We start from the raw sequence: 27,898 nt of genomic DNA on the forward strand, positions 1-27,898 counted from the left end.
GTTGTATGAAGCTAAATTTATAAAAAAAATGAGTGGAAGAGCCCGTTCCCGGGCTCGAGGGAGGGCCCGTGTCCCTGAAGTAAGTGCCCAGCCTCTTGCTCCAAGGCTGGTAAGTAACTTTGCTGTTTAAACACGTGTTTTAGATGCTTCTGTAGTTCACATTGACTTATACAGTTTAAATCAGTTTTGGAGTAAAGTGTTAATTTGCATATAGTAGAACTATTCACGGGCAGTTGTCATTTGTTATCAGGTGAAAACCAATCTGAAAAAATATAAAAAAATAATTTGTAGCACTTGCCATGAGCACCAGAAGTTATGGTCTGGATTTTGCCATGGGCAGCAAAGTGACAGCACTCACCACCTCAGGAAATTAGCAAAGATCAGTGATATCTGTGGTGTGGACCTCCACTTTGCTGGTGTTTTGTTCTGTTATGGAGTATCTCTGGCTGATGTCATCACGCAGGCTAAATATTAAAGAATTCTCACACAGCAACCCAGGAAGTAAAAGCCACCGATTATGCCCAGAAAGTTGTTTTATAGAGAGTGAAATAAAGTTAGAGACAAACTTTGAATTAAGGTAGGATATCTGAAGGTCAGAGCGGTAGTGCAGCAGAAATACAATGTTAGCACATCATTAAAATCTCACTTGCACCTCATTCAACAAGCTGTAACTTTTCCCAAGTGTTTTTCAGTGACACTAATGCTGTTTTACAAAGTGGAGATTCTCTAAAAGTAGCTTTCACCAATAGTCAATAACTAGCTTGGTAGGAAGGTTTTTATTTGTTCATGGGATGTGGATGTCGCTGGCTGGGCCAATGTTTATTGCCCATCCCTGAGGGCATTTTAAGAGTCAATCACGTTGCTCTGGGTCTGGAATCACAGGTAGGCCAGACCAGGTAAGGGCGGCAGATTTCCTCCCTGAGGGACATCAGTGAACCAGATGGGTTTTTACAACAATAGACAGTGCTCTCATGGTGGTCATTAAACATTTAATTCCAGATTTTTATTGAATTCAATTTTTGACATCTACCGGGGTGGGATTCAAACCCAGGTCCTCAGAGCATTACCCTGGGTTTCTGGATTACTAATCCAGCGACAATGCCACTACGCCACTGCCTCCCCCCTGATGTCCCCCATTTTATAGCTGTATTCTTGTTGCTTGATGATTTATTTTAATTTTTAAAAAAGCTTGTTTCTCCCCCAGTAGAATTGTATATTTGTGCTTTTTGATCATGGCTTTTTGTTTTGTCCACTATTCCTCTGGCCAATAGAATGTGTCTAGGATCACTCTTATTTTCCCCTCAAAACTCTGACCCTCATGTACTTGTTTCCTCATGAACACTTCTGTTTCTCAAAATCAAGTCTAGCCATGATATAAGAACAAAGTAATCCTAACTTTTAGGTGATACTTCATAGAATGTGAGAATGAAAGGTTCTGGACCTGGGCAGAGCTTGGCATAGGGGGCATGAGGGGTATGCAGTGATGGGTGGAAGGGTAGAGCCTGGCATTGGGAGCACAAATGGGTCATTTTGAATTTTCCTTTCAAACGCTCCCCTCATGTGCATTAGGGTTCATGACTCCTCGAAGCAATTGAGAGTCTCAATTCTAGTAAAAACCTGACCCGACTTTATTAAAATTGCATGAAAGAAGATAACCCTATCTCTGCAATGGAACCGGCCAGGTTGGGAGTGCTGGATGTGGGCTTCTCTCAGGAAGCTCAAGATCCTTTCACTCCAGGAATTGCACAACCCAGGAATGGGGTTGCGAATCCTAGAATCAGGACCTGCCGACCATTTTTCAAAGGGCTCCTGAGTCAATCCGACTCGGTGAAAATTCAGGCCAATATTTTTCCTACGTGAACCTAAACTGATTTCAATCATCCACATATATTGAAGGCAGCATCGAGATTACTATGACTAAAAAGGTTAATTGCTTCAGAAATAAATGTAGCACTATCTTATACTTTGAAATGTAGGCACCTGCTCCAGTACCTGCTCCCGCAAGACCTGTCACTGCAGGGGAACCTGAACTACTTGGACGTGGTCGACAAAGAGGGCCCTCTGGAGCAGTGGGACGCAAAGATGGTGAGGCTTGATTAAAATGTATGTCATTATTGGTCTTGAGCAAAAAACTTGAACTTATTTAAATAATTGAACAAGTATTTATATGAATGGAGGGAAAATAGGGGCATTATCTTGTGAGCAAAGATTTTTGTTAAGATGTGTCACAGTTGGTCAAACCTGAAGTCATGTGCATGCCATCATGGTGATGAATCCACATCTGAGAAGCTTGCTGGAAGGTTTCGGGTTGATTTCAGTGTTTTCATTAAGCCCTCTCGTGACATAGCTCATTCAATTCTGGATCGTCTCAACTAAAACATTATCCACTGATGAAATTGGTGTTCTTCAGACTTTTTTGTTCCAGAAATTAAATATTCGTAGCCTTAGCTCTTGCATAGTAAGTAAAACTGCTAAATTACAAAACTGCTAACTTACAAAGCTGCTAAATTGCATGTTGCATGAGATTTTTCATCAAACACTGTATTTCCTTTAACTGGCTTTCCCATTTTGAGTAAAGTAGGCCACACTCTATCATCATTTAAAAAATACTTATAAGAATTTTGCGCGTGTTCTTGTTATTTCTGGAGCATATATGTGATTGCATTAAATTAATATTCTGCCTTTTGGCTATAATGTGTGCAGCTATGAAGGTTTAATTTATTGAACAGCACTCAATGCAAATGGAAGCTAGACATGATAGGACCTTGTTGTCATTTCTTGAGACTAGCAAAATAAATACAACTCCACTGCACTGGATTTTACATTGCATAATTTATTCTTGTTTCTTGTAAATGTGGCAGTCGTTGAGGTGATATCCGCTGGATTTAAAGAGATGTCATTGGCAGAAAGAGGAGGTCGGCGGCGAGATTTCCATGATCTTGGAGTTAACACTAGAAAGGCAATGGAGCATGTCAAGGAGTCCAAAACAGGTAAAGTCCGGTGAGGAGTAGTTCAGAGTTTTATTTGAGGTTGCTTGTACTGATGATTACTTTTTGTAGTCAAATCTTGAGATCATATGTTAGTATTCAGAGCTTTATCTTCTATTCCATTTATCTCACCGAGCAATTGATGAAATTGAGTGTTCTAGACGTGTCTGGAAAATAATTTTAATAGGTTTTTGTTTTCTCTCATTTCACTTCTACTTGATCCATTTCATTTTCTCTAGTTTGCTCATTTTATTGTGTTTTCTTTAGTATATTGGCATTGTCAGAAACTAGGCTTTTGAAAAAAACCACAAGCTCAGATCAGCACTAACCACGGTTTCTGGCATGACTTTTGCGGTAATACAAAAGTGTAATTGTCTCATACTTGGATTTTTGGTACAACAACAAAGCAGTTGGTATTGTACTGATGATGCTATTGTGAATTGACTCCCAAGATCAGCAGTGTGACCCAGAATCATTATGTATTGGTGGAACCATTAGATAAGTGTAATTTATTAGCTGGTTAACACCCAGCATTAGACTCCCGATTACCTCCAAATCTTAATGATTGGACATATCTGCAGTTGCACCCATGGCATGGGTATCATTTTCTGCGGATAAATGAGCATCTGTTATGATCTGACTAAAAACAATAAGGCTTTTTCCACTTGGAGGTGAAATTACACCACCAGGTAGATGTAGTGGATTTGATTGTTTCATACTTTTTTTTAGAAGCTAGTATTGAGATTGAATTGGAGAGGTGGGGCAGCACGGTGGCACATTGGTTGGCACTGCTGCTTCACAGCGCCAGGGACCCGGGTTCCATTCCCGACTGTGTGGGGTTTGCACTTTCTCTCTGTGTCTGTGTGGGTTTCCTCCGGGTGCTCCGGTTTCCTCCCACATTCTGAAAGACGTGTTGGTTGGGTGCATTGACCCGAACAGGTGCCGGATTGCGGCGACTAGGGGAATTTCACAGTCATTTAATTGCAGTGTTAATGTAAGCCTTACTTGTGAGTAACGAATAAATTTTAAAACTAAAAACAATAAGGAAACTTGTAGAAAGTGTGCTCTAGACCACCAAGCTTTATCTTGCTCTCTTTTTAATGTAATGGTCTGGGGCAGAAAATTTCCAGTCAGTGACCATTCTCATTGTAAAGACTTTTCTCATCTTTGGTCATTTTGTGATCATCTAGTTTTGACAAGTGGAGATGATTTCAATATTTAGCCCCTTAGAACTTTTGTACTCTTTGGCTACCCAATGTTACAGAGAACTTCCAATTATGATCCAAGCTGTCTGCATTTGAAATTGCCTTTTTGCTTTTATTCTCTACACCTCTTGATATAGTGTCTAGGATTTGTGTGCCCTTTTATGGCTTTTATCTACTCTCACGCCCACTACTTCTTTAAAAACTCCATATTTCTGCAAATCACAGCACATTTACTGCATTTTGTTGTTTAAGATGTATTATTTTCCAATTCCAAGAAATATCGCTTGTTTTTCAACACTGTCAACTAAATCTAATCCTGTTCTATAGCCATCTACAAACCTATACATCAGAATATTTTAATAGCCAACCTCAGGTTCTAAATTCAGATTTTTTACTCGTATATGGTTAAATCAGAGAAATCCCAACAAAGCCCTCTGCAACACAGCTTGCTGCATCCTGCCAAATTTCTGTTCATCTATAATCTGCCCTCTAGCCAAGTCTTGTCCATGCAGCATTTTGCTCTTGAATTCCTATGTGCTGTGCTGTTTGCCATTAATCTCCTTGGAGGGGTAACTTTTCCTATCCTCTAGTATTCAAACAATTTTCCATTCCACTGAATTTTGGAAGATAATGTTCAGCCTCTGTCATCCACTAGTATTTATGATCCTTAGGATCTCTTAGAACAGTAACAAAAATAAAATATGCTGGAAAATCTCAGCAAGTCTGAAAGCATCTGTGGAGAGAAAGAACAGAGCTGATGCGACTTACTGAGATTTTCCAGCATTTTCTGTTTCTGTTTTAGATTCCTGCATCTGCAATAATTTGCTTTTATCTTTGAATAATAACGCAAGTGACTGCTAAATGTCTGATTTGTACTCTTTTTCTATTGTAAAATAATTACATGGGTTCTCTCCATATTCTAAGTTCTGTAGTTTAGGTAAACACATGTCATAAAATAAGCAGGACTTCAGTTTATATTGTGGCCTTCATGATCTCGGGTTGTCCTAATGCAATTTGGCAATGAAGCACTTCTGGAGTGGGGCGGCACGGTGCCACATTGGTTAGCACTGCGCCAGGGGCCCGAGTTTGATTTGGGTCACTGTCTGTGCGGAGTCTGCACGTTCTCCCCTTCTCTCCGTGGGTTCCCCGGGTGCTCTGGTTTCGTCCCATAGACGGAAGGCGTGCTGGTTCGGTTCATTGGCCATGCTAAATTTTCCTTGGTGTTGGGGACTAGCTAGGGTAAATACATGGGGTTATGGGGATAGGGCTTGGGTGGGATTGTGGTTGGTGCAGACTCAATGGGCCGAATGGCCACCTTCTGCACTGTAGGGATTCTATAAGTGTCGCTGTCGTAGTGCAGGAATTCATTAGTCTTTTGTATTTTCAGGTGTTTCTGGAAGTCTAATACGTCTGATAACAAACTATATTCGCCTAAATTCACGACCCCAATGGGCTCTGTATCAATACCATGTGGATTATAACCCTCAGATGGAATCGAGGCGTCTGCGTACTGCACTCTTGTTTATGCATGACAAAATTCTTGGTACAACTCGTGTTTTTGATGGTTCGATCTTATTCCTGCCTGGAAAACTGGAAAATAAAGTAAGTTCTAAATCCTTTTATGACACTATTGGGAATGTAATAATTTGTCTTCAAAGAAAAAGGAGCTTGGTATTGTGGTGGAATGAAAAGAAAAGCATAATGCAATGAGCTTTTTTTAGAATTCAGATTTCTCGCTGTTGGTTGTAATATTGAGGAATTTGTTGATAACTCCTCGTTTCCCAGCTTTCAGCGTACTTATAGAATCTCTCAATGCAGTAACAGGCAATTCAGCCCATTTTGCCTGTACTGACTCTTTAGAACACCAACCATTTAGTTCTGTTTTCCTTGTCCTGCAGAATTTTCCTTTCAGGTATATATCAAACTTCCTTTGAAGGTCACAACTGAATCCTCTTAACATTCCAGATCATGGGTGGGATTTTCTTGCCCCAAGACTGGAAAATCCTGCCCGAGGTCAACAGACCTTTTCATGATTCATCCCCGCCTCCTACGGTTCCTGTGGCAGGCGGGACGGGAAAATTCCACCCAATAACTTTGAAGCAGTAACACCAGATAATGTAGACAGAAGTGTTTGTCAGTTTGTTTGGGCCTGAGTTCTGTCCTGGGCTGTTATAGAACTAGACTCATTTAAACTGCTTAAAGAATGGGTGGGCAGTGGGGAGAACCTTTTTAAAAAAAAATAGCTTAATGCAGCACTTGAACATGCTAACAATTCCCAAAGACCTGCATTCGATCAGCAGAGCTGGATTTAAGCCTAGGCGAAGAGATGAAATTTACCTGCTGTATCCAAATTAGTCTTAACCTTTCATGAGTAGGTTGACATTAGACATAGGAATTTAGGAGGAGGCCATTCAACCCTTCAAGCCTGCTGCACTATTCAATAAGAACATGATTGGGTTGTGGTCTCAAATGGTGTTTTTTTTAATGAAACTCTTGAATTTCATCTAAAACAGGGATTATTTCAGGTGTAACTATGTGAAACAGTTGAGTTTTAATAAAATGACCTTTTTTTAATTGCAAGGTCACTGAACTACTCAGCCAGACACGTGATGGCCAGAATGTGAAGGTAACAGTTACCTTGACCAATGAATTGCCTCCGACTTCTCCAACGTGCCTTCAGTTTTACAACATTGTGTTCAGAAGGTGGGTGATTGGAAACTTTTAAGGATTGTGGGGACATGAATAATTAGTCCCAGCGGTTGAAGTAGTGCAGGCAAGCTGGGTAGGATAGCTACCTATTTTGTAAATTCTGATTCTCTGAGCTAATCAATACTGTCTAATCATGACACTCCATTCGATGTGAACCTCCTTCCTATTAGATTAAAAATTTGTTATTTGGATGCACTATTTTAAGTCAGACAAGTACAGCTTGGAGAGTCATGTGCCCCAGGTACTAGAGAAAGCGTAGGATTGAAAGAAATGTCCTTGTGTGTAACATGCACATTTTGTGCAAAAGATATTCCTACTTGCAAGAATCTATTTCCAGGACAGAATTTCTGGTGAGTTCACTGCTGGTCAGACATCTGACCGATCAAGGAAACATTTCAGATATGCTGAGTTGATCCTGACATTTTTGATTGTAATTCTGAGATTTAAATGTTCTATCTGTTAACATTTCACGAATGGTGTTGCCTCAGTAAAGAAACTGAAATTGAGTAAAAACTTGCAGTTGGGCTAATTTAGCAACAATTCTTTTTCTCTGCCATGTTAAATAGACCTGATTGGAAATGTCACATTTTTAAAATCACTTCCAATTCCTTGACAGAAATTCAGAAGTTTAATTTTTTTGCAGACTTTTAAAGATGATGTCCTTGCAGCAAATTGGCCGAAATTATTACAACCCTCAGGATCCCATTATGATTCCACAGCACCGGTAGGTGACGAGTTACAAATGCTAACACTTGATTTGATTGAGCTGGTGAATCTTCCTTGTATCTGGTGAGTCAAGATTAAGTGTAGTCTTCAGGAATAGTAGTGTTAGATGTCAGAAGATAACTGGACTAGGTTATGCAGCATAATTCAGTCATTCTAAAATACTACTTGTCCTTTTATTTCCACTTGTATCCATATTATCATGGCTTGTCAAATTGTAAATATACCTTCACATAGGTGGCTAAATTGGCAGCAGGGTAGAATTACTCTCTTAAAAAGTTATCTATTGTTACTTTAGATGTTGTCATGGGAATTTGTTATTGAGCAAATTGCCATGAATTGTACTTGGTTGTGAAATTTTTATTATGGGTTCTATAATAAAATTTTAAGTATGCATAAACTGTAAGAAAATTTAAAACTGTGGAAGATGTAAACTGTTACATTAGTTTATCAAATGTGCGTGTCACTGGGTATTGTCTATCTCTAATTGTCCTTGAGAAGGTGCTGGTGAGCTTCCTTCTTGAACCGCCGCAGTCCATATGGTGTAGGTGCACCCTCAGTGCTATTAGGGAGTTCCAGGATTTTAATCCAGTGAGTGAAATAATGGTAATATATTTCCAAGGCAGGATGGTGTGTGGCTTGAAGGGGAACTTGCAGGTAGTGGTGGTGGTGTTTCCATGCATCTGTTGCCCTTGTCCTTCTAAGTGGTAGAGATCACACGTTTGGAAGGTGCTGTCTGAGGAGTCTTGGTGAGTTGTTGCTGTACATCTTATAGATGATACACACTGCTGCCACTGTGCGTTAGTGATGGAGGGAGTGAATGCTTAAGGTGATGGATGAGATGCCAATCAAGTGGGCTGTTTTGTCCTAGATGGTGTTGAGTGCCTTTTTGTTGTTATGAGCTGCACTCATCCAGACAAGAGTTGAGCATTCTGTCGCACTCCAGACTTGTGCCATGTAGATGGTGGGCAGGCTTTGGGGTGGTGAGTTATGCAATATAGAATTCCCAGCCTCTGACTTGGTCCTTTGGCCGGAGTATTTATACGGCTGGTCCAGTTCAGTTTCTGGTCAATGATAGCCCCCAAGATGTCGATAGTGGGGAATTCAGTGATGGTGATGCCATTGTTTGTCAAAGGGAATGCTTTGTACTTGGTATGACTCCAACCAGTGGAGAGTTTCCCCTGATTTCCATTTACTTCAATTTTGCTTGGGCTCCTTGATGTCCAACCTGATCAAGTGCTACCTTTATGTCAAGGTCAGAGACACACAGTTCACCTCTGGAGTTCAGCTATTTTGTTCATGTTTGGACCAAAGCTGTAATGAGATCAAGAGCTGCGTGGCCCCGGAAGGACCCAAACTGAGCATCGATGAGCAGGTTATTTTTAAAGCCACAAGTAGGCTTACATTCACACTGCAATGAAGTTACTGTGAAAATCCCCAAGTCACCACACTGGCGCCTGTTTGGGTACACTGAGGGAGAATTTAGCATGGCCAATTCACCTAACCACATCGTTCAGACTGTGGGAGGCACCCGGAGGAAACCCATGCAGACACAGAGAACATGCAAACAAACAATGACCCAAGCTGGGAATTGAACCCAGGTCCCTGGCACTGAGGCAGCAATACTAACCACTGTGCCACCGTGCAGCCCCAGTTATTGCTGAGTAAGTGCTGCTCAATCACACTGTCGATGACACTTTCTATCATTCTGCTGGTGATCAATCGAAGACCAATGGAATGGTAATTGGCCAGGTTGGATTTGCCCTGCTTATTGTGGACAGGACATAACTGGGTAATTTTCCACACTATGGGTTAGATGCCAGTGTTATGGCTATACTGGAACAGCTTGGCTAGGGACTTGGCAAGTTCTGTTCAGTACTATTGTTGGAATATTGTCGGGGGCTTTTGCAGTATCCAGTGCCTTCAGCATTTCTTGATATCACGTGGAATTGAAGTGGCTGAAATCTGGCATCTGTGATGATGGTGACCTCAGGAGGAGGCTGATGGATCATCCAATTGGCACTTCTGGCTGCTGATGGCTGTAAATACTTCCTTGCCTTTTGCACTGATATTCTGGGCTCCCCCATTATTGAGAATGGGGATATTTGTGGAGCCTCCTCCAGTGAATTGTTGTAATTATCCACCATTCGCTGTATGTGGCATGACTGCAGAGTTTAGATCTGATCCATTGGTTGTGGGATCGTTTAGCTCTGTCTATCGCATGCTGTTTCTGCTCTTTGGCAATCAAGTAGTTGTGTTGCAGCTTCATAGGTTGACAGCTCATTTTTAGGTATGCCTGGTGTTGCTCCTGCCATGCCCTCCTGCACTTTCCATTGAACTAGGTTTGATCCCTGGCTTGATAGCAATGTGAGTGGGGGACTTGCTAGAGCATGAGGTTACAGATTGTGGATAAATACAGTGCTGTTGCTGCTCATGGCCCACTGTGCCTCATGGATGCCCAATTCTGAGTTGCTAGATCCATTTGAAATCTCTCCCATTTAGAACATTGGTAATGCTACGTAACATGATGGAGGATATTAGATGTGGTAACCAACATAAGTTTCCTTGTCCATGTTTTACCTGATGCCATGAGGCATCATGGCGTCCAGAATTGATGTTGACGACTCTCAGGACCAATTGCTTCTGACTGTATGCCATCGTGCTGCCACCTCTGGTGAGTCTGTCCTGTCAGTGGGGCAGAACATAACCAGGAATGGTGATGGTGGTTTCTGGGACATTGTATGATTCCTTGAGTGTGACTGTCAGGCTGTTGCTCGACCAGTGTATTGGGCAATGCTTGCAGTTTTGGCACAGATGTTAGTAATGAAGACTTGCTGAGTTTGACATTGTTGTTTCCGGTGCTTGGATCAATGCAGGGTGGTTCATGTGCTTTCATTCCTTATTGACTTTGTAGCCATTTGATCTTTGCTGGGCCATTCCAGATAGCATTTAGAGTCACATAGCTGTGTCTGGAGTCATGTAGGTGAGACCAAGTAAAAATGATGGATTTACTTCTAAAGGATATTCCATGAACCTTTTAAGTTTTTATAACAAATTACAATGGTTTTGTGGTCATTATTAGATCAGCTTTCAATTCCAGATTTGTTAGTTGAATTTAAATTCCACCAATGTCATGATGGATTTGAACCAGTGTCCCCAGTGCATTAGCCTGGACTTTTACTACTCCATTGATAATACCACTGTTCCCCGCCTCGACACTAACATTGTGATATTTTCCCCCATGACAGGATCATGGTCTGGCCCGGGTATACCACTTCAATTCTACAGTATGAGAGTAGTGTAATGTTATGTGCAGATGTCAGTCACAAGATTCTGCGTAGCGAAACTGCACTTGACGTCATGTATCAGCTGTATGAGCAGTTTGGTGAACATCGGTTTCAAGAGGCCTGCTCTAAGGAGCTAGTCGGAGTAATAGTTCTTACCAGGTAAGATCTGAAGAAGTGTGGGTTGCTTCATGGCTTCCGTATAGAAAAAGGGAATGTCTAATGGTAGACCTCGCATTCAAAAGGAACTTGTATTGAAGAGCATGAGAAGGAGCTTTACTCTAAATCTCGGTCTTGCGGTGAATGTGAGATGTTGATTCTTCCTTCTGTTTAAATTAGGTTTTATTCCATAACTTGCATTTTTAGGATGTGTTCATTTATAGATTAATTCATTCATCATGGTATCATCTAGGTATAATAACAAGACTTACCGAATCGATGATGTTGATTGGGTTCAGAATCCGCGAAACACCTTTAAGAAGGCAGATGGATCTCAGATTAGCTACATTGATTACTACAAGAAGGTATAACTGCATGCTGTCATTGATCTTCAGTAAGAAGTTATAATGTTTCTGATTTCCTGTGTAATTTTACTGCAAAAATTGAGTTCTGACATACAGTCAATCAGGCTCAAAACGTTGGCTCCGTTCTCTGTCCACAGATGTTGTCAGACCTGCTGAGATTTCCCAGCAGTTTTGATTTTTGTTACTCGATAGTATGTTGGTAAACTGGTTCTTGTGATGTGGGATAGGAAGATTTGAGCTATACCTATTTTTTCCCTTCACAGCAATATAGTACAGACATCACTGACCTAAACCAGCCAGTGCTCATTAGTCAGCCCAAACGGCAAGGACCTGGGGGTACGAGTATTGGACCCATCTGCCTTATTCCAGAGCTGTGCTATCTTACAGGTAACAGGAGATTAAAAGGTGTCAAATTTGAATAATTATGCCGAGTGTATAACTTGTAGGTATGAATATCATTATAGACTGGATTTTGTACATGTAGAGAGGCATGGTGAAGTATTTTGCTACTGTCAAGTGGTCGTTGAATCATGTCTTTTGATCTTTTCTGGATGTACTGATGAGATGTGTACCTATGATCTTCCTGTCTGAGATTTTGTCCCATTTTGCACTCCAGCCAACTACTGGGAGGAAATCTTTAAACAATTTTTTTTTAAAGTTCTAAATTGGCTATCATTTAGTACACACACAATTTAGCATGCACTGGTGATTCTTCAATAATGATTTGCAGTAAGGTTGTTCTGGATTGAAGGAAGTTGCTCCAAGGAGCTGCTGTTTGATCAGTGAATCTTTGATCTGTACAGAAGATGTGTGTTGGCATGGATAGGTGATCTGCACTGATAGCTCCTCTCTTCAATCCATGTGGAGCACAACGTGTGACTGCAAGAGGCAAAACTATATGCATGAGTCTTCATAAAAACATGTCTCATCCTCCTCAAGCCTCACATGCCCTTGGTTGGGTTCACTCCTTTTGACATTAAAAAGCAGTTGAGTGCACTTGATTCAGCAAAAACACTGAGTTAGGACAGCATCTTGGCTGGCGAAGAGGATTTGTACATCAAACCTACCTGTCCCTGTAGCCAGGATGCTCCAATGCTGCTATCTTAACTGCATCAACTTGACTGTGTGCAGAATTATTCTAGAATGCCAAATCTACAAAAGTAGGACAAATTTAATTTGATCAACTACTGCTCTATCAGTCTCCTAATCAAGTCATGGAAGGAATCCTCAATAATGTCATTATGTGGAATCTTGCTGACCCTCTGTTTTGGCTCTGCCAGAACCAGTTGACACTAGAACTCACCACAGCTACAAATCTAGAAGAGATGAGGTTCTTTAAGTCAAGGCATCAAAGTGCCTATCAGCTCTTTGCTAAAGCTAACAATAGAAGGCACAGCAGAGGGGGAAGAATGTTTCTGCAGCTTGTGATTTTCTGACCAAGATGCTGTACCATGATGGGAACACATTTGTAGCTCTGCATCAATGTTTCTTCAAACCCTGAAAAATTAATTTTAGAAGTTTAAATTTTCAAAGAAAATATTTTTTTTCTGTTTTCATTGTGTCTTATTCTTTAGCCAAGCTGAATTTTGCTTTTAATAACATCAGCTTCAACAGCTCAATGGTAGCACCTGCCCCTCTCATCACAAGGTTCTGGTAAGTCCCACTACAGGGTTTGAGCACAAAATAATCAGTGCAGTACTGAGGGAGTGCTGTACTGTTGGTACCATCTTTCAGACAAGGCACTAAACCGGCCTCATCAGCCTGCTAAGGGTGAAGGTAAAAGATCCTATTGAAGAGTAGGGGGTGCCTTATCCTCCAATCAGCATCACAAAACAGCTGCTCTGGTCATTTTCACATTGCTGTTTGTGGGAGTTTGCTGTGCACAAATTACATGACTTCACTTCAAATAAACATTAAATTGGTTTAGTAAAATGCTTTGTGGCTGTGAAAGGCATTACATAAATGCAAGTCTTCCTTTGTAATTTATAGGTATGACCGATAAAATACGTTCTGATTTCAATGTTATGAGGGACCTGTCTGCACACACGAGGCTATCACCAGAGCAGAGAGAACAACGGCTGTGGCGCTTCATGGACTACATCCAAAAGTATGTTCTTGAATGAAATGAAAGTTGGAAAAATCCTTGGCCCTTCAGAAAAATGAAAAACACAATTTTGTAATGTAGCTTATTGTAACTTAAAGTAGGTTCTTTCAATAGACTCAATACAGTTCTGTTCATTGTTTTAATTCTGTATTTTCTGCTTGTGTGTTGATTGCTTGGATTAGTAGATTAACTCTCACTTTAATTTGAATGTTTCCTTAGCCTCAGAGTTGGTCCAAGTCAGCACCGGGCCTGGAATCTGAACCTGCTTCCACTAAGAATTTATAATGTAACTTACATCTGAAATTTGGATACTAACAATTAAGAGTACAAAATTAATTTGTTTAATTTAATCAATTTACATAGAATGTACAGCGTGTTAAAAGGCCATTTGGCGAAACTGTTCAATGCTAGCATTTGTACTCCACGTGAATCTGCTTCCACCTTTCTTCATCTAACTGTCAGCATAACCTACTATTTCTTTGTGTTAATCTACTTTCCCTTTGAATATATATATATGGCAGTTCTGGCTCTCTTGTGCAAGTAGCTTGGTGACAGCACATTTGGATAAACTCACTTATGAACTGAACTCTTTTTATTGTTCAAGCTAGTGTAATAGAATTTCTTCTAGATACTGTCAATGCAGAAAAGAGATTTTAAACTTAATTATTAGGTTACAAATAAATTTTAAAACTTTTTATTTTTGAAAACAGGGATGATAACGTACAGAAGGAACTCTCTGATTGGGGTCTCCAGTTTGAAAACAAATTGCATTCGCTGTCTGGCCGAGTTGTGCCTTCAGAGAAGATCCACCAAGGTGGAAAAATGGTAAAGTGCGAATGTAAAATGGAGTAGCAATCTTGTCTTAATTTAAACCATTTTGAAAACTCAACCGGATTGTGAATGGTTATAAATAGTATTTAAATCTATGTGCAAAGTTGTTGCTAAGTTCCATTAGTCAGATGACTCTTGAATCTACTTTATAACATTGAGTTGATCCAACTTTAAAGCACGTCTAGTGTGAGGATACCATCAGAACCTTGATCAACATGTACAGTCAAGTGGCAACTTGCTACTTTCAGCCATTGGCCAACAATACTATTTAAGGCTAGATATGCAGTAGGTTATTGTAATGAAATGTAAGTACAATAGATGCAAGATAATGAATATAATAGTACTTATTGTATTGTAGGCAGGAAGTCTTGCTAAGAAAGTGGCAGGCTTGCAGAAATTTGGATTTACATTAGCATTACTTCAACTTTGGAACAAAGGAACAAGATTCAGCTCCTCGGGTTTGCTGTTCAGCTAAAGCATGCCTGATCACAATTCCAATTTGGTTCTGTAATCCTCAGACCTTTACCATCGTACAAATTCACAGCACAGAAGTTGTCCATTTGGCTCATCCGTGCCAGATCTTAGAGTTATTCAATTAGTGCCAGTCCTCTTCCCAAAAATTAACATGTTTCCTAATCGAGTATGCATTCAATTCTTAAACTACTGTGGGAGCTGTTCCAGTTAAGGCTAGAGTTTTATAAATGCATTTCCACGTGGCTGTTAGTGACTGGGAAAATGATAAAGTGGTACACAAAATTCTTGACTCTAGTTTCTATGCTTTGAAAATAGCCTTCTATTCACACAAAGAAATAACAGCACTGCTAACGTAAGCATCAGAGTACATTGCCTGGGTAGATATGAGTTAGTGAACTGAATTGTTTCATTGATAATTGTATAACTTAGCACATGTGAAAGTGAAGCCTCTGATTTCTTGCTATGCTTTCGAAAGCTGTTGTATACTAATGTTTTTCTTCAGTATGAAGGTGTAAGACTTAAGATCTTGAATAGGTATTCTTTGCAAAAAAATGTGTGTCTATGTTCAATTGTACGTTATGCTTTGACTAAATTTGCGATGCATGGGTCCCATTGCTTTTCAGTTTGACTATAATCCTCAAGCAGCAGAGTGGTCCAGAGAAACCAGAGGTGCTTTCCTGATTAATCCTATACCACTGGAGAATTGGGTGTTGGTTTTTACGCGAAGGAATGCAGATGTAGCTAGGAGCCTTTTCCAAACTCTAGGCAAAGTGGTAAATGCCATGGGCATTAGGATGGAGAAGCCATTAATGTGAGTATTCAACAGTACGAGGTATAATTCACACTTATTGCACTGTTAATCTTAATTGTATTAGGTAATGCACATCAGATGCTTTTAGGAACATAGGAACAGAATTGGGCTATTTAGACCGTTGAGTCTATTGCCTATTCAATGACATTGTAGTTGATCTGTGACCTATGTATTTGCCTTTGCCCCATATCCCTCTGTTTTGGTCAAAGGAAATCTCCTGTTAATTTTAAAGCTATCATCAACAGCTATTTGCTTAGACGTTATGAACTCCTGTTACCTGTGTCTGTAAATGTGTTACCTAATTACGTTCCCAGAAGGCCTGGCTATAATCCGTTTTCTCCCCACTCCTAGGTTCCCACTCAGTGGAAATTGTTCCTTTGTGTCCAGTCAGTTCCCTTTGTGAATATGGGAGCATAATTGTGTGTGTTGGTTACGAGTGTTTTAGTAAGACGCCATCTGAAAGGAATATATACAAGTAAAAATCTTTACCTATACTGGCAATAAAATAGAAAATAAAATGTCCTGTTCTGCATTGTAATATGTGCTGTGAACCAGAGGACATTTCACACCAGGAAATGAGGTCCCAAGAAGAGGAAATTTGGAAAATCCATGTCTTTTAATGCCGCCTTCACATTCTAGCAAGTCAAATTGAGATATTAATATTTCTGTATTTAAAGTACACTTGACTTCCATTTCAAAACTGTATATGTTGTGGCATTGAGAAAAACTGAAATGTGGACAAAAGTTGAATTTGTGTCAAACAGTTTCAAGTTGTAAACACATTGAGATGGGCTGTGATTTCTGGTTTCTCTAATGGAAAATCCAGATCCAGCCCTATTGTAATTGTTTTCTCAATCCCTTCATTCACAAGACTGAGTCAGAATGAAGTGGTCCCCAGTCCCTGATTTCAAGTATTGGGAAAATTGCATAATTTAGTAACATGGAGTGAATTGACAGCGACTGTCCTGTAAACCATGGGCCCAACACCGATTCCCTACTCCAGTGACGAAAGATGAACATCCTGCAGTCAGTGTGTGGAAGTTTGTCATGAAACAAAAGGGCTTCAATCAGATGCTCCTTGGAGAAAGCTGACGAGTAGCAAGATGATCAGGGGTCACTCATCCTTAATATCATCTGTGAACAAAGAGCTCCGAGCTCTTTGGAGAGATGGAGAGGGTCATTTTATACTCTGTCCAATTTTTTTTTCCCTCATTGATGTCTGCTGCATTGGCAGTTCCTCAGGTAATAACTGTTCTTGACCATGGGCTGCAAGCCCTGTACAAGATCCAGGCTTGAATTGGCAAATAGCAAGTAGCATTTGTGCCACAAGCGTCTGACAGTGACAATCTCCAACCAGAGTGAGTCTAACCTCTTGATGTTTAATGGCATCACCCATCACTAATTTCCTACCATCAAGATCCTGGGGATCAGAAACTTGACCCAAACAGTCCCATAAATGCCATGGTTATATCACCAGTTCAAAGACTAGATATTTTGTGGTGAATAGTTCACTTGACTTAACATCTGCAAGTCAGGAGCATGATGGAATATATTTCACTTGGGTGGGTGCAACGGTCAGAGAAATTAACCTGAAATATTAACTGTTCCTTTCCACAGATGTTGCTTGACCTGCTGAGAATTTCTAGCATTTTTCCTTATTGCTAAATTGAATCTTGTGGAATACTTGCAGTTCTGTCTATTTTGAACTGTCAACTATTTTTTTGGGGCATTGATGTAGATGGAGAAAATTTTCTGTGGGTAGATTCCAGCCATGACCATTTGGTGTGGCTGTATTTGATGGGATTATGCTATAAATTACCAATTTGATCTGGTCACTTCACTGTCAAAAAAAAACCTCTAGTTTTTATTGCTGTTCTAAAATGAGCATTTCTGTTGCAGGATTGAGGTGGAAGATCGAAGTGAGGCATTCTTGAAAGCATTGCAATCTAACGTTACTCAGTCTACAAGAATTGTAAGGGGGCATATTCATTGGAGAATTTTTTTTCCAGTGTTACATTTCAATTTGCAATTTTGCATGTGTGAGGTAAAATGGCAGAACAGAAGTTATTCCTTTTGGAGCCAGGTAATTCTTTTTGGAAAGGTAAAAAATCCAAAATCCGTACTTTTTTAAAAAGTGGAGGAGCGGAGGGACAAATTGATAAAGCACAGAAGAATTATGTTTCTAATCTTAGTTTGTGAATAAAAATATTAAATACATAACCAGCAGCAAATGCTAAACCTATCCACATCGTTGATTGGGCTGTGGTTCAGGTATTGTACTTCAGGAATTACATGGCACAGGTGCCAAAAGGATTCCCTAATGTATGTCAAAGCTTTAGTTATCAGATAATTTAGTTATCAGAGCAATGGAGGCTCTTGATGAGGTTAGCTGATGAAGGTTTGGATGAGTCCTAATAGCGGTGGCACAGTGGTTATCACTGCTGCCTCACTGGGTTTGATTCCAGCCTTTGGTGCTGTGTGGCATTCACATGTTCTGCCCGTGTCTACGTGGGTTTTCTCCAGGTGCTCCGGTTTCCTCCCACAGTCCAAAGATGTGTCGGTTAAGTGGATTAGCCATGGTAAATGTGTGGGGTTATGGGGATAAGTGGGAGGGGGGGGGGGGGGCCTGGATAAGATGCTGTTTCGGAGAGTCAGTGCAGAGACGATGGGTCCTGCACTGTAGGGATTCTGTAGTTTTATGTTCGGAAGGGTTTTGTTAAAAGAAGTTAGTTGGCAAAAGCAGGAAGCTCCCAATTGTTTGTGTCAGTAACTTGGTTAGTGGCTTCTCCAGGCAAGCCTTCAAATGGTATTATTAATGGGAAGGAATTCATAAAATTGAGGAGATTGGATGAGATGGAAGTACTTTTGAGTCGCTATTTGCACAATATCAATTGCAGTGATAGACTTTCATGAAGAAAAATAAACTGCATTGAAGTGGCAATTCTGTGCTCAAACTAACTTTCATCCCTTCAGGTTGTTTGTGTCCTTCCATCTAACCGCAAAGACAAATATGATACAATCAAGAAATACTTGTGTGTTGAATGCCCTACTCCAAGTCAGTGTGTCGTCGCCCGCACCCTGAGCAAACCACAGACATTGATGGCTATTGCTACAAAAATTGCCTTACAAATCAATTGTAAAATGGGTGGTGAACTGTGGAGTGTTGAAATACCAGTAAGTATTTGTACTTGAATGAAAATCCACATGTAAAATTTATTTAGAAGTTGCTTTTTTAATTAATTACCAGGAGAGAATACAGCCTTAAATATTGAAGTATTGTTTGCTATATTGCAACAGAAGAGACTGCTGCAGAGCTGTCTCAGTCCCTCTTCTGTGGATTCAAACAGCCAACAAACCAGCAATACAGTGTTGTGATGATGCTGTGCCATCAAGAAATATATTTATATCTTGTACAGTAAATGGCAGAACCGTTGAGTATTGATAGGCAGAGGGATCTGGGTGTACGGGTACACAGGTCACTGAAAGTGGCAACACAGGTGAAGAAGATGATCAAGAAGGCATAAGGCATACTTGCCTTCATCAGCCGGGGCATTGAGTTTAAAAATTGGCAAGTCATGTTGCAGCTTTATAGAACCTTAGGCAGCACTTGAAATATAGTGTTCAGTTCTGGTCGCCACACTACCAGAAAGATGTGGAGGCTTTGGAGAGGGTATAGAAAAGATTTACCAGGATGTTGCCTGGTATGGAGGAGGGCATTAGCTATGAGGAGAGGTTGGAGAAACTTGGTTTGTTCTCACTGGAATAACGGAGGTTGAAGGGCGAATTGATAAAAGTCTACAAGATTATGAGAGGCATGGACAGAGTGGATAGTCAGAAGCTTTTTCCCAGGGTGGAAGAGTCAATTACTAGGGGCACAGGTTTAAGGTGCGAGAGGCAAGGTTTAAAGGAGATGTACGAGACAGGTTTTTTTACACAGTGGTAGGTGCCTGGAACTCGCTGCAGGGGGAGGTAGTGGAAGCAGAGATGATGGTGAGTTTTAAGGGGCGTCTGGACAAATACATGAATAGGATGGGAATAGAGGGATATGGTCCCTGGAAGGGTAGGGGGCTTTAGTTCAGTCGGGCAGCATGGTCTGTGCAGGCTTGGAGGGTCAAAGGGCCTGTTCCTGTGCTGTAATTTTCTTTGTTTCTTGTAAGGGGTATGTTTAAAATTCAGCTGCTTTGTAAAGTGACAATTTGTCTAGGAAACCTAGCTGAGAGAGCAGGATAAGTACCCATTTTAGAAATGGAATGTTTGTTTAAGCAGACCTAATGTATTTGTGTTTACTTTGGTTCCCCCTGGGGTTTCAGAGTAGAGTTTTGATCAGGTTGACTCACAGACAGAGTCATGTGCTTAATGAGAGGAGCAAAGCTTGCAGGAAATAGTTACACTTTAAAAATATAAATAGTGGCTGCCTGAAGAATGCAGTGTGTCTCTCCAGAGGTGTTCTGAAAGTTCCAGGACTGTTGACCTAAGCCAAGTATGCCTGTGCTTTGTGAACCAATTTTAAAGAGAGGCTTAAGTCTATAAGGGAACATTTGCTGAATTGGAGCTAGTGCCGATAGGTTAGCAGTTAAGAATTGTATCTTGTCGTGTTTAAGTTATGTTTAGTTGTTAAAAGTTAAGCTAATTAATTTGTTCTAATTAAACTGTGGTGTTTGTTTTGATGAAAGCTCCCTGGTTTGTCAGTAGAATTGTGTCTGGAGTGAAACATCCCATCCTCTATAATGCTAAAATCGAAAATTGTTGGGATCTAGTCTGGCTTCATAATATATCTTGGGGTTTCTGATCCGTACCCCAACAGTGTGCAAAATAAAATGAGCTCTCACTAATAGTGCAAAGCAAAGTGGTTGCGCTGAATCAGGAAGGCCAGTTTTGATACTGAACCAGAGTGAAATGAATTCCCTTGAGAATTTGGGAAGATCTGGCATGAGCAGTTGATTCTGACTTTATTGCATCTTTGCTGGCTTTTTAACTTGATGAATGTTTTTGCAGCTCAAACAGCTCATGGTGGTTGGGATAGATTGTTACCATGACAATGCTGCAGGGAGAAAGTCTATTGCAGGATTTGTAGCCAGTCTTAATCAATCAGTAACAAGGTAAGCACCGATCGTCATGATGCTGTAATTAAGATGCATCAAACATTTCTCTCCATATGAAACTTGACAGTTTGTCCCTAATCTTTAGGTTGAAATTAAATTAGGTTTCCACGTTTTCAGGAGCTTGTAAAATATTGCTTTTGAAAAGGAGTTAATTCGTTCTTGGTGAACCGAGAGAAGCTTGAAGGTATTCATCTGCCACAGAGTTCAGATCTCCAGGGAAAAGGATTTTTTCAGAATTTGTTTCTTTATCTCACCATGTATTTTCTGCTTTCACCTCCACCCCAACTTTCCGATTTAAAAACTGCTTGGCTAATTATTGGATGCTTAATATCATTTGCGAGTAATAACACTCGGCGCAGTGCAGTTCCAAAGTACACCTTCATCTATTCTGATCCTTTCAGATAAAAGGAGCTTATGCTCAGTGCCCTGAAGTTAATTTTGTGAGAACCTGCTTCTAAATAAGCAGAGTCCTGAAGACTGGATCTTGTAAGCAGTCTGTACTTAAACAATCTAGTGGCATTTTTGTCTGGTGTTCAAGTTTTATAAGGACAGCGCAGAGGTCTTTGACTCAAACATGTCTGATTTTTCAGCAAATTATCTTGACAGCGCAAGATTGTTCTTTGTAGGATTTCACCAATTTCTGTGGAACCAACCTAACTACAAATTGTAGATGGTGCAGTGATCAAAATTTTAAATGTTATGAAGTTGCAGAAATGTTGATGGATTTTTGTTCTGTTTTCCTGCATTGAGCAGGGTTTTCTACTCGAGTAAATTTAACTTGGTTAGATTGAACTTGTCACTGAGTTGCCCACATTTAAAAGCTAGAAAGGTCTCTAGAATTGTGGAAGTGCTGGGTTAGTAGGAGTTAGTGAAGGATAATGCAGCTGAGGTTTAATTTGAATATTTGTTTTTTGTACTCTTGAAGACTCTGGGTGTTTTATAATTTTGAGATGTTCTAATATTTGCTTTTCAAATATTTATAAAGATGTGGGTATAATCTTGGTAGACTGGGTGAAATCTGTGTGAAGCATTATACTGTAAACTTAACTTTATCTTTGACTAGGTGGTTTTCTCGCTGTATCTTGCAAGAGCGTGGACAAGAACTTGTGGATGGATTAAAAGTTTGCTTACAGGGTAGGTTTATGTCAAAATTGGTGAGAGCCAGAAGTATGCGAATTGGAATAGAGGTTTGTGTTAAACACGTTCATGATAAATCCCTAGATGCATTGAAATTATATACAAATTTCTTAATGTTGCAAATTTTAATGGTATGCATTTCAAAATTTTTGACCAGTTAGTATTTGAGTAACAACCACCAGAAAATGTTGACTCAAAGTCAAGAAGCTGAGCTTGAAATGTGATTGCAATTTGACAAAAGTCCCATTTTTTTCATCCTGCTTGTATGGTGCAGCAGTTGTGGGATTATCCACCAGTTCCTCCCAGGAATAGCTCTGCTGCTGAAGTTACGACAACTGAAGAGGGAGAAATCCCCTCTGATAACCCTTTGATGTCACTTGCAAGGCACATCCCTACGGGCTTGATGGGCTCAATTAATAACTTTTGGGAGTCACAATGCTGAAATCAACTCGGGAATGAGAGCTACAAAGTGCAGACAGTTTGCTTCGAGGGTTGTATGGCCAGAGTTTGTTCATTTATTATTGATAGTAATAGTGATATGGTCAGTGGCCATCATTACTTCTCTGAAATTGACAGCAACTTATGGAGTCTGTACATTTGCAATTCAACAAATGGACTTTTGTGTTTAATGTTAAATTTCTCCATAAATTCCAGTTTTTAAAATTCTGATATTTTTCTACCTGGGTTCCATGGTGATCAATTATTATTTTGTCATCTATATAACAAAGAATTAAAGTGAAGGGATAGTGGGTTTTTTGTCTTCCTGACTTGTTGTCTGAGAATACTAAATATATTGTGACTGCTTACTCTGATGACAGGGAAGTAAGTCCCTTGGTGACCATAGAGGCAAGGTTTGTGTCACAGATCACAAGATCCTTCTGGGCAACTTTCTCCCATGTTTGTGGAGAGTGCTGTTTCTTCACTGATGACTTCATAATCTGGGCCAGTGTGTGAGGTGCTGCTGAAGAATGACAAGTGCATGTAGTGCACTTGTCATTAAGGCATACCTTAAAAATGAGAAGATATCAACCTGGTGAAGCTACAACCCAGGACTACATGAATGCCAATTGGCATAAGCAGCATGTGGTAGACAGATCTAAGTGATCCCACGATCAACAGATCAGATCCAAACTTTGCAGTCTTGCTACATCCAGCTGTGAAGCATGGTGGACAATTAAAACTAACTGGAGAAGGCTCCATAAACGTCCTCATCTTCAGTGGGGAAGCCCAGCCGTCAGTGCAAAAAAAAGACTGAAGCATTTACAACCTTCAGCCAGAGGTGCTGAGTGGATGATCCATCTCAGCCGCTTCCTGAGGTCCCCAGCATCATAGCTGTCAGTCTTCAGCCAATTTGATTCACTCCTCGTGATATCAAGAAACGGCAGGAAGCTCTGGATACTACATAGACAATTCTGTGAGCTTGTCAAGGGTCTGGGAGTTCTGTGGTGAATAACTTACCTCATGATTCCAAATAAAGCCTGTTCACCATCCAAGAGTGTGATGGAATACTTGTGTGGATGAGTGTTTTTCTAACAACACTCAAGAAGTTCAATGCCATCCAGGACAAAGCAGCCACTTGAGCTTTCACTTTTTCCATCGGCCTACAGTAGCAGCAATGTGAGTCAGATGCATTGCAGCAATGCATCAAGGCGCTTTCAACAGCACCCTCCAAACCTGCGACCTTTATCACCACGAGAGAATAAGGAACACCACCGCTTGCAAATTCCTCTCCAAACCACGCACCATCCTAACTTGGAAATATATTGTTCCTTCACTGTTGCGTAGTTAAAATCCTGGAATTCCCTCTCTCAGCACTCTGGGTGTTCCCACACCACATGGACTGCAGCAGTTCAAGGCGGCAGCTCAGCTCACCACCACCACCTGAAGGGCAATATATATCTTTGTCAGGGACGGTTGCATCCCATGAAAGAATAAGAAAAAAATGAGAAAGCAGGATCTAAAATAACAAAACCAATCTGGGCACGTAAGAATCTTTAACCTTGCATCAATAACCTGCAAATTATCTAAATTGACCATTAGACAAGCTTGAAGATCACCTGAATGGAAATTTCTGTATTTACTAGTAGGCAAATGTGGAAGTTTTAAAGATTAATCAGTTTTGAGCTAATTGATGGTAAAAGGATAAGGTTAATAGATGTGCATTTAGTTATCGTAAAGGATGTTTTCTATTAATTTTTTTTTGTTGAATTTGCTTTGCTGCATTTTGATTTCCTCAGCTGCTTTGAAGACATGGCATGCGTACAATAAGTGTCTACCTGGTCGTATCATTGTGTACCGTGATGGAGTTGGTGATGGGCAACTCAATACAGTGGTAAATTATGAGGTTCCACAACTGCTAGATTGTTTGAAATATCTGCCTGACTACAAGTGAGTTATGGAAATTTTCAAACACCTAACCAGTATGAGAAGTTATTATTGGCACATAGTAAATGTTTATTTTTCAGTCCAAAGCTATCGGTGATTGTTGTAAAGAAGCGTGTCAATGCAAGGTTTTTTTCGCAATCTGGTGGAAGATTACAGAACCCACCTCCTGGCACAGTCATTGATACAGATGTCACAAGACCAGAATGGTAAAGCGCAGCTTTTAAGGTTCAAGCATCATTTTAGCTTAAAGGGTTTTAGTTGATCAGTTGTTGCGAATAAAAATCAGACTTGTAAACGTATGTTTTTTTAAATCAGGTATGACTTCTATATAGTCAGCCAGTCAGTGAAAGTTGGTACAGTTACACCAACGCACTATAATGTAGTGTATGACAGCAGCAACTTGAAACCAGATTACATGCAGCGGCTAACCTACAAGTTGTGCCACATGTATTACAATTGGCCGGTGAGTGAAATGATCTCGCTTTTCTTTACTAAAGATAACCAGGCTGCATGCTTGAATGTTCCAATGTTTTAAAGTAACCCTACCTTAAAAATGTTGTTCGATTACCATCAGCTGCCAGGCTTCTGAAGCTAGTGAGAACTTGCATTTAATCACTTGGGGGCAGTTGCTGCAAATAAAGTTGAAGCCTGACAGTCTTGAATTATTTTTAGTATGTGGAGCTTGACATTTGTTGAGAATATATATGTATTGGGAAGGGCAACAAACTTGAAGTGCAAAAGCGAATGGGGAGGGGGGAGTTTCATCATCAAACTCAATGTATGGATGTTAAATTATATTCATATTAAACTAATTCAGGAGAGTTGAACCAGAGGATGTAATTGACAATTGAATAAAATGTAAATTAAGGTTGTTCATCCTAGGTGGAGTGGAGGCCAAAACATTGGCATGATGGTGAACCTTGGCTGAATGAATCCCTTTTCTTAATTTAGGGCACAATGTCATATTTGAGATTTTTATTGTGCAGTGGTTTCAGAGGTTTATTATATTTCTGCTTTGCCTTAAAGAAACAGTGAATGATTTGCTCTTGCTTCAGATGGTTAATTGAAGAGGGGGGGGGGGGGGATATTATGTTGCAGTTCAGAAAGAAATGACTATTTCACCCAGAAAGCAAAATCAGTATATTTAAACGCTGAATTTAACCTGGAGTTTTGTGCTTGCAAATGCATGAAGTCTTTGTAAATAAACTGATCGTGTTTTGTTTCTTTGTGTAGGGTGTCATCCGTGTGCCAGCCCCCTGCCAGTATGCCCACAAATTAGCATTTTTGGTGGGGCAGAGTATTCATCGAGAGCCCAGTCTAGCATTGGCAGACCGACTTTATTACCTGTGAACATGATGAGCCATTATGTTTCCTGTCATGATTACTGCTTAAAGCAACTTTATAGAATATGGCATTTACCAAGGATATATTTTCTAGGCCAGAAAAATTTTCAAATGCTTAAACACGTGTATTTGAATGGAAAACCAGACCTATTTGTATATTTGTTCCATCTGGATATTGATTTTTGCGCACACTCTTGCAACTTTCTAAATATCTTATGTTTCTGCAACTACAGAATTTGAGACAAATGTTGCTCCAGTCTTTCAATCAGATTCCCTGCCCCCATCCCTGCAGCAATCTTTATATTTACAAGAAAAACAGTTGAAGCTCCAAATTAAAGCAACCTTGAGTCAGAAATTATTGTGCACCAAGTCCAATGTGCTTCTGATATTATTTTGATTGGAGCTGTCTGCTCTATAATCCCTTTTCCCAGTATCCTTATTTTCTTTTTCCAATGTCTACCCATTCCATATTCCACCTAGTCACTTCATTCAATCTTCTAATTACCCTCAAGTTCCAACTTATTGAATTTTATAGAGGGGAGATGGCATTTGACCTGCATCTATATCTTTTTTCTGCAAAAATATTCATCCATGTTGTCCTTTTTATGTTTGACCCTATGCCCTTAACTAGTTTTTAAATTTTATTCATTTTCATTTTGTAAGCTAGTTAAAGGGTTCATTGTTTTGGGACATTTGAGACAAATGTTGTTCAAGTCTTTCAATTTGAGAGAGCTCGGAGTTCCATTTGAGGAGAGCTCAGTTTGTAAATTTGTCTTTATAGCTATGATAGCACATTCCTTTTTTTATTCGTTCACTGGATGTGGGCATCCCTGGGCTGGCATTTATTGCCCATAAAGTGTGTCTTAAACTGCTGTTAGCTAGGGAGTTCCAGGATTCTGACCCATTCTTAGTACTGATCTGGTGTACCACCTTCATCTCCTAAGTGCCCCACACTACAATCAATACCTATTGTGGGGTAACTAATGCCTTGTATAAATTCAGTGTTTTATATACACTACTCCATGAATAGAACACACCCATTTATTTTAATGCTCTTTACTACTAGCATTCTTTCCAACTAAAGATTTGTGTCTCTGCACAATTAGTTAGCTCACTTGCTGTAACTTTTACCATTTTACTGCTCAGGATAAACTGCAGTTTTCCCCATAATATACTTCATGATCCTTTCAGTACATTCCACAGCCACCTGGGCTCCTCCGATTTCACACCTGTGGCTTTTTGTGATTCTGGATGGTGAACATTGGCAGGATATTTGATCATGAAATGTTGTAGCTGAAAGTGGCCTTACACTCGCCTGATCATATGTAGGAGGACCTGGGGATAATTTCAGTTTCCCCACTATTGGGCTGCTGAAGCTGATGGTTCTGATCAGAGCAAGGGTATATAGACTCGATAGTCTAATCTGGACAGTAAAGAGAGCAGTGCCCTTCTCCCCGATCAGCCAACTTTTTTTTTTACAAGGTTGAACTGGAAGCTGGTGACACAGTGGTTAGCACTGCTGCCTCTCAGTGCCAGGGACCTGAGTTCGATTCCTGGCTTGGGTCACTGTCTGTGTGGAGTCCGCACATTCTTCCCGTGTCTGCGAAGGTTTCCTCCGGGTGCTCCGGTTTCCTCCCACAGTCTGAAAGAAGTGTAGGTTAGGTGAATTGGTCATGCTAAATTCTCCCTCTGTGTACCCGAACAGGCGCCGCAGTGTGGTGACTAGGGGATTTTCACAGTAACTTCATTGCAGTGTGAATGTAAACCTACTTGTGACATTAATAAATAAACTTTAAGCATAAACACTTTTGTTGCTCCATGTTGTTTTCTTTCTGACATATATTCAAATTGCAGCCAAAGGGACAGTATCCTTCGCCTACTGTGAAGCAGCTAACATTATAGATTTGGGATTATGGATAGGGATCCCTGTTCCCTTCACTCCATAATGTAGTGCAATGGACCTGAGTATATGGATCTATTTAATCAGATTTTGTTTTAAGAGTGTAAGTGGATGCTCGGTGTCAAGCTTTGACTGTCAGGTTTATTTTGGCATTTTGCTAACTACCGGTATCAGCAGAATTTACTGTATCAACGTGCATCTTGTCCAAGTGGGCATCAGTTGGACAAATTACTTGTGAATAAATAGTGCACAGAGTACATTTCAGAATAATTTTGCAGACCTGTCACTTTTTGAACCACTCCTGTATTGAGTATTTCTATCTGTATTAGACGCTATGATTTAGTTATAGTATACATTTTGCAATTATCCCTTTTTGGCA

The 27,898-nt window shown here is 40.1% G+C and overlaps 1 protein-coding gene across 1 annotated transcript; it reads left to right on the forward strand.

The window, feature by feature from the left end:
* On the forward strand, positions 1 to 27,419 carry piwil1 (piwi-like RNA-mediated gene silencing 1). The gene is made up of 20 exons (XM_078227664.1): positions 1 to 109; positions 1,977 to 2,085; positions 2,862 to 2,990; positions 5,580 to 5,794; positions 6,774 to 6,895; positions 7,545 to 7,625; positions 10,873 to 11,070; positions 11,321 to 11,432; positions 11,696 to 11,819; positions 13,422 to 13,539; positions 14,247 to 14,361; positions 15,465 to 15,652; positions 17,552 to 17,624; positions 18,626 to 18,826; positions 20,648 to 20,751; positions 21,818 to 21,888; positions 24,129 to 24,279; positions 24,357 to 24,482; positions 24,592 to 24,739; positions 25,510 to 27,419. The coding sequence occupies exons 1-20, from the start codon at positions 29 to 31 to the stop codon at positions 25,624 to 25,626; spliced, it is 2,583 nt and encodes an 860-aa protein (XP_078083790.1). The 5' UTR covers positions 1 to 28; the 3' UTR covers positions 25,627 to 27,419.
* Positions 27,420 to 27,898: the final 479 nt, after the last annotated feature.

The sequence above is a fragment of the Mustelus asterias genome, chromosome 13 (assembly GCF_964213995.1).
Source record: "Mustelus asterias chromosome 13, sMusAst1.hap1.1, whole genome shotgun sequence".
NCBI lineage: Eukaryota > Metazoa > Chordata > Chondrichthyes > Carcharhiniformes > Triakidae > Mustelus > Mustelus asterias.

What these genes read in the sequence shown, in the direction of transcription:
- piwil1 (XM_078227664.1), top strand. Translation starts at nt 29, where the DNA reads ATGAGTGGAAGAGCCCGTTCCCGGGCTCGAGGGAGGGCCCGTGTCCCT. An exon ending in CTGGAAAACTGGAAAATAAA is followed by an intron (nt 5,795 to 6,773) that starts GTAAGTTCTAAA and finishes TTTAATTGCAAG; the next exon opens with GTCACTGAACTACTCAGCCA. An exon ending in TGTGGAGTGTTGAAATACCA is followed by an intron (nt 18,827 to 20,647) that starts GTAAGTATTTGT and finishes ATGTTTTTGCAG; the next exon opens with CTCAAACAGCTCATGGTGGT.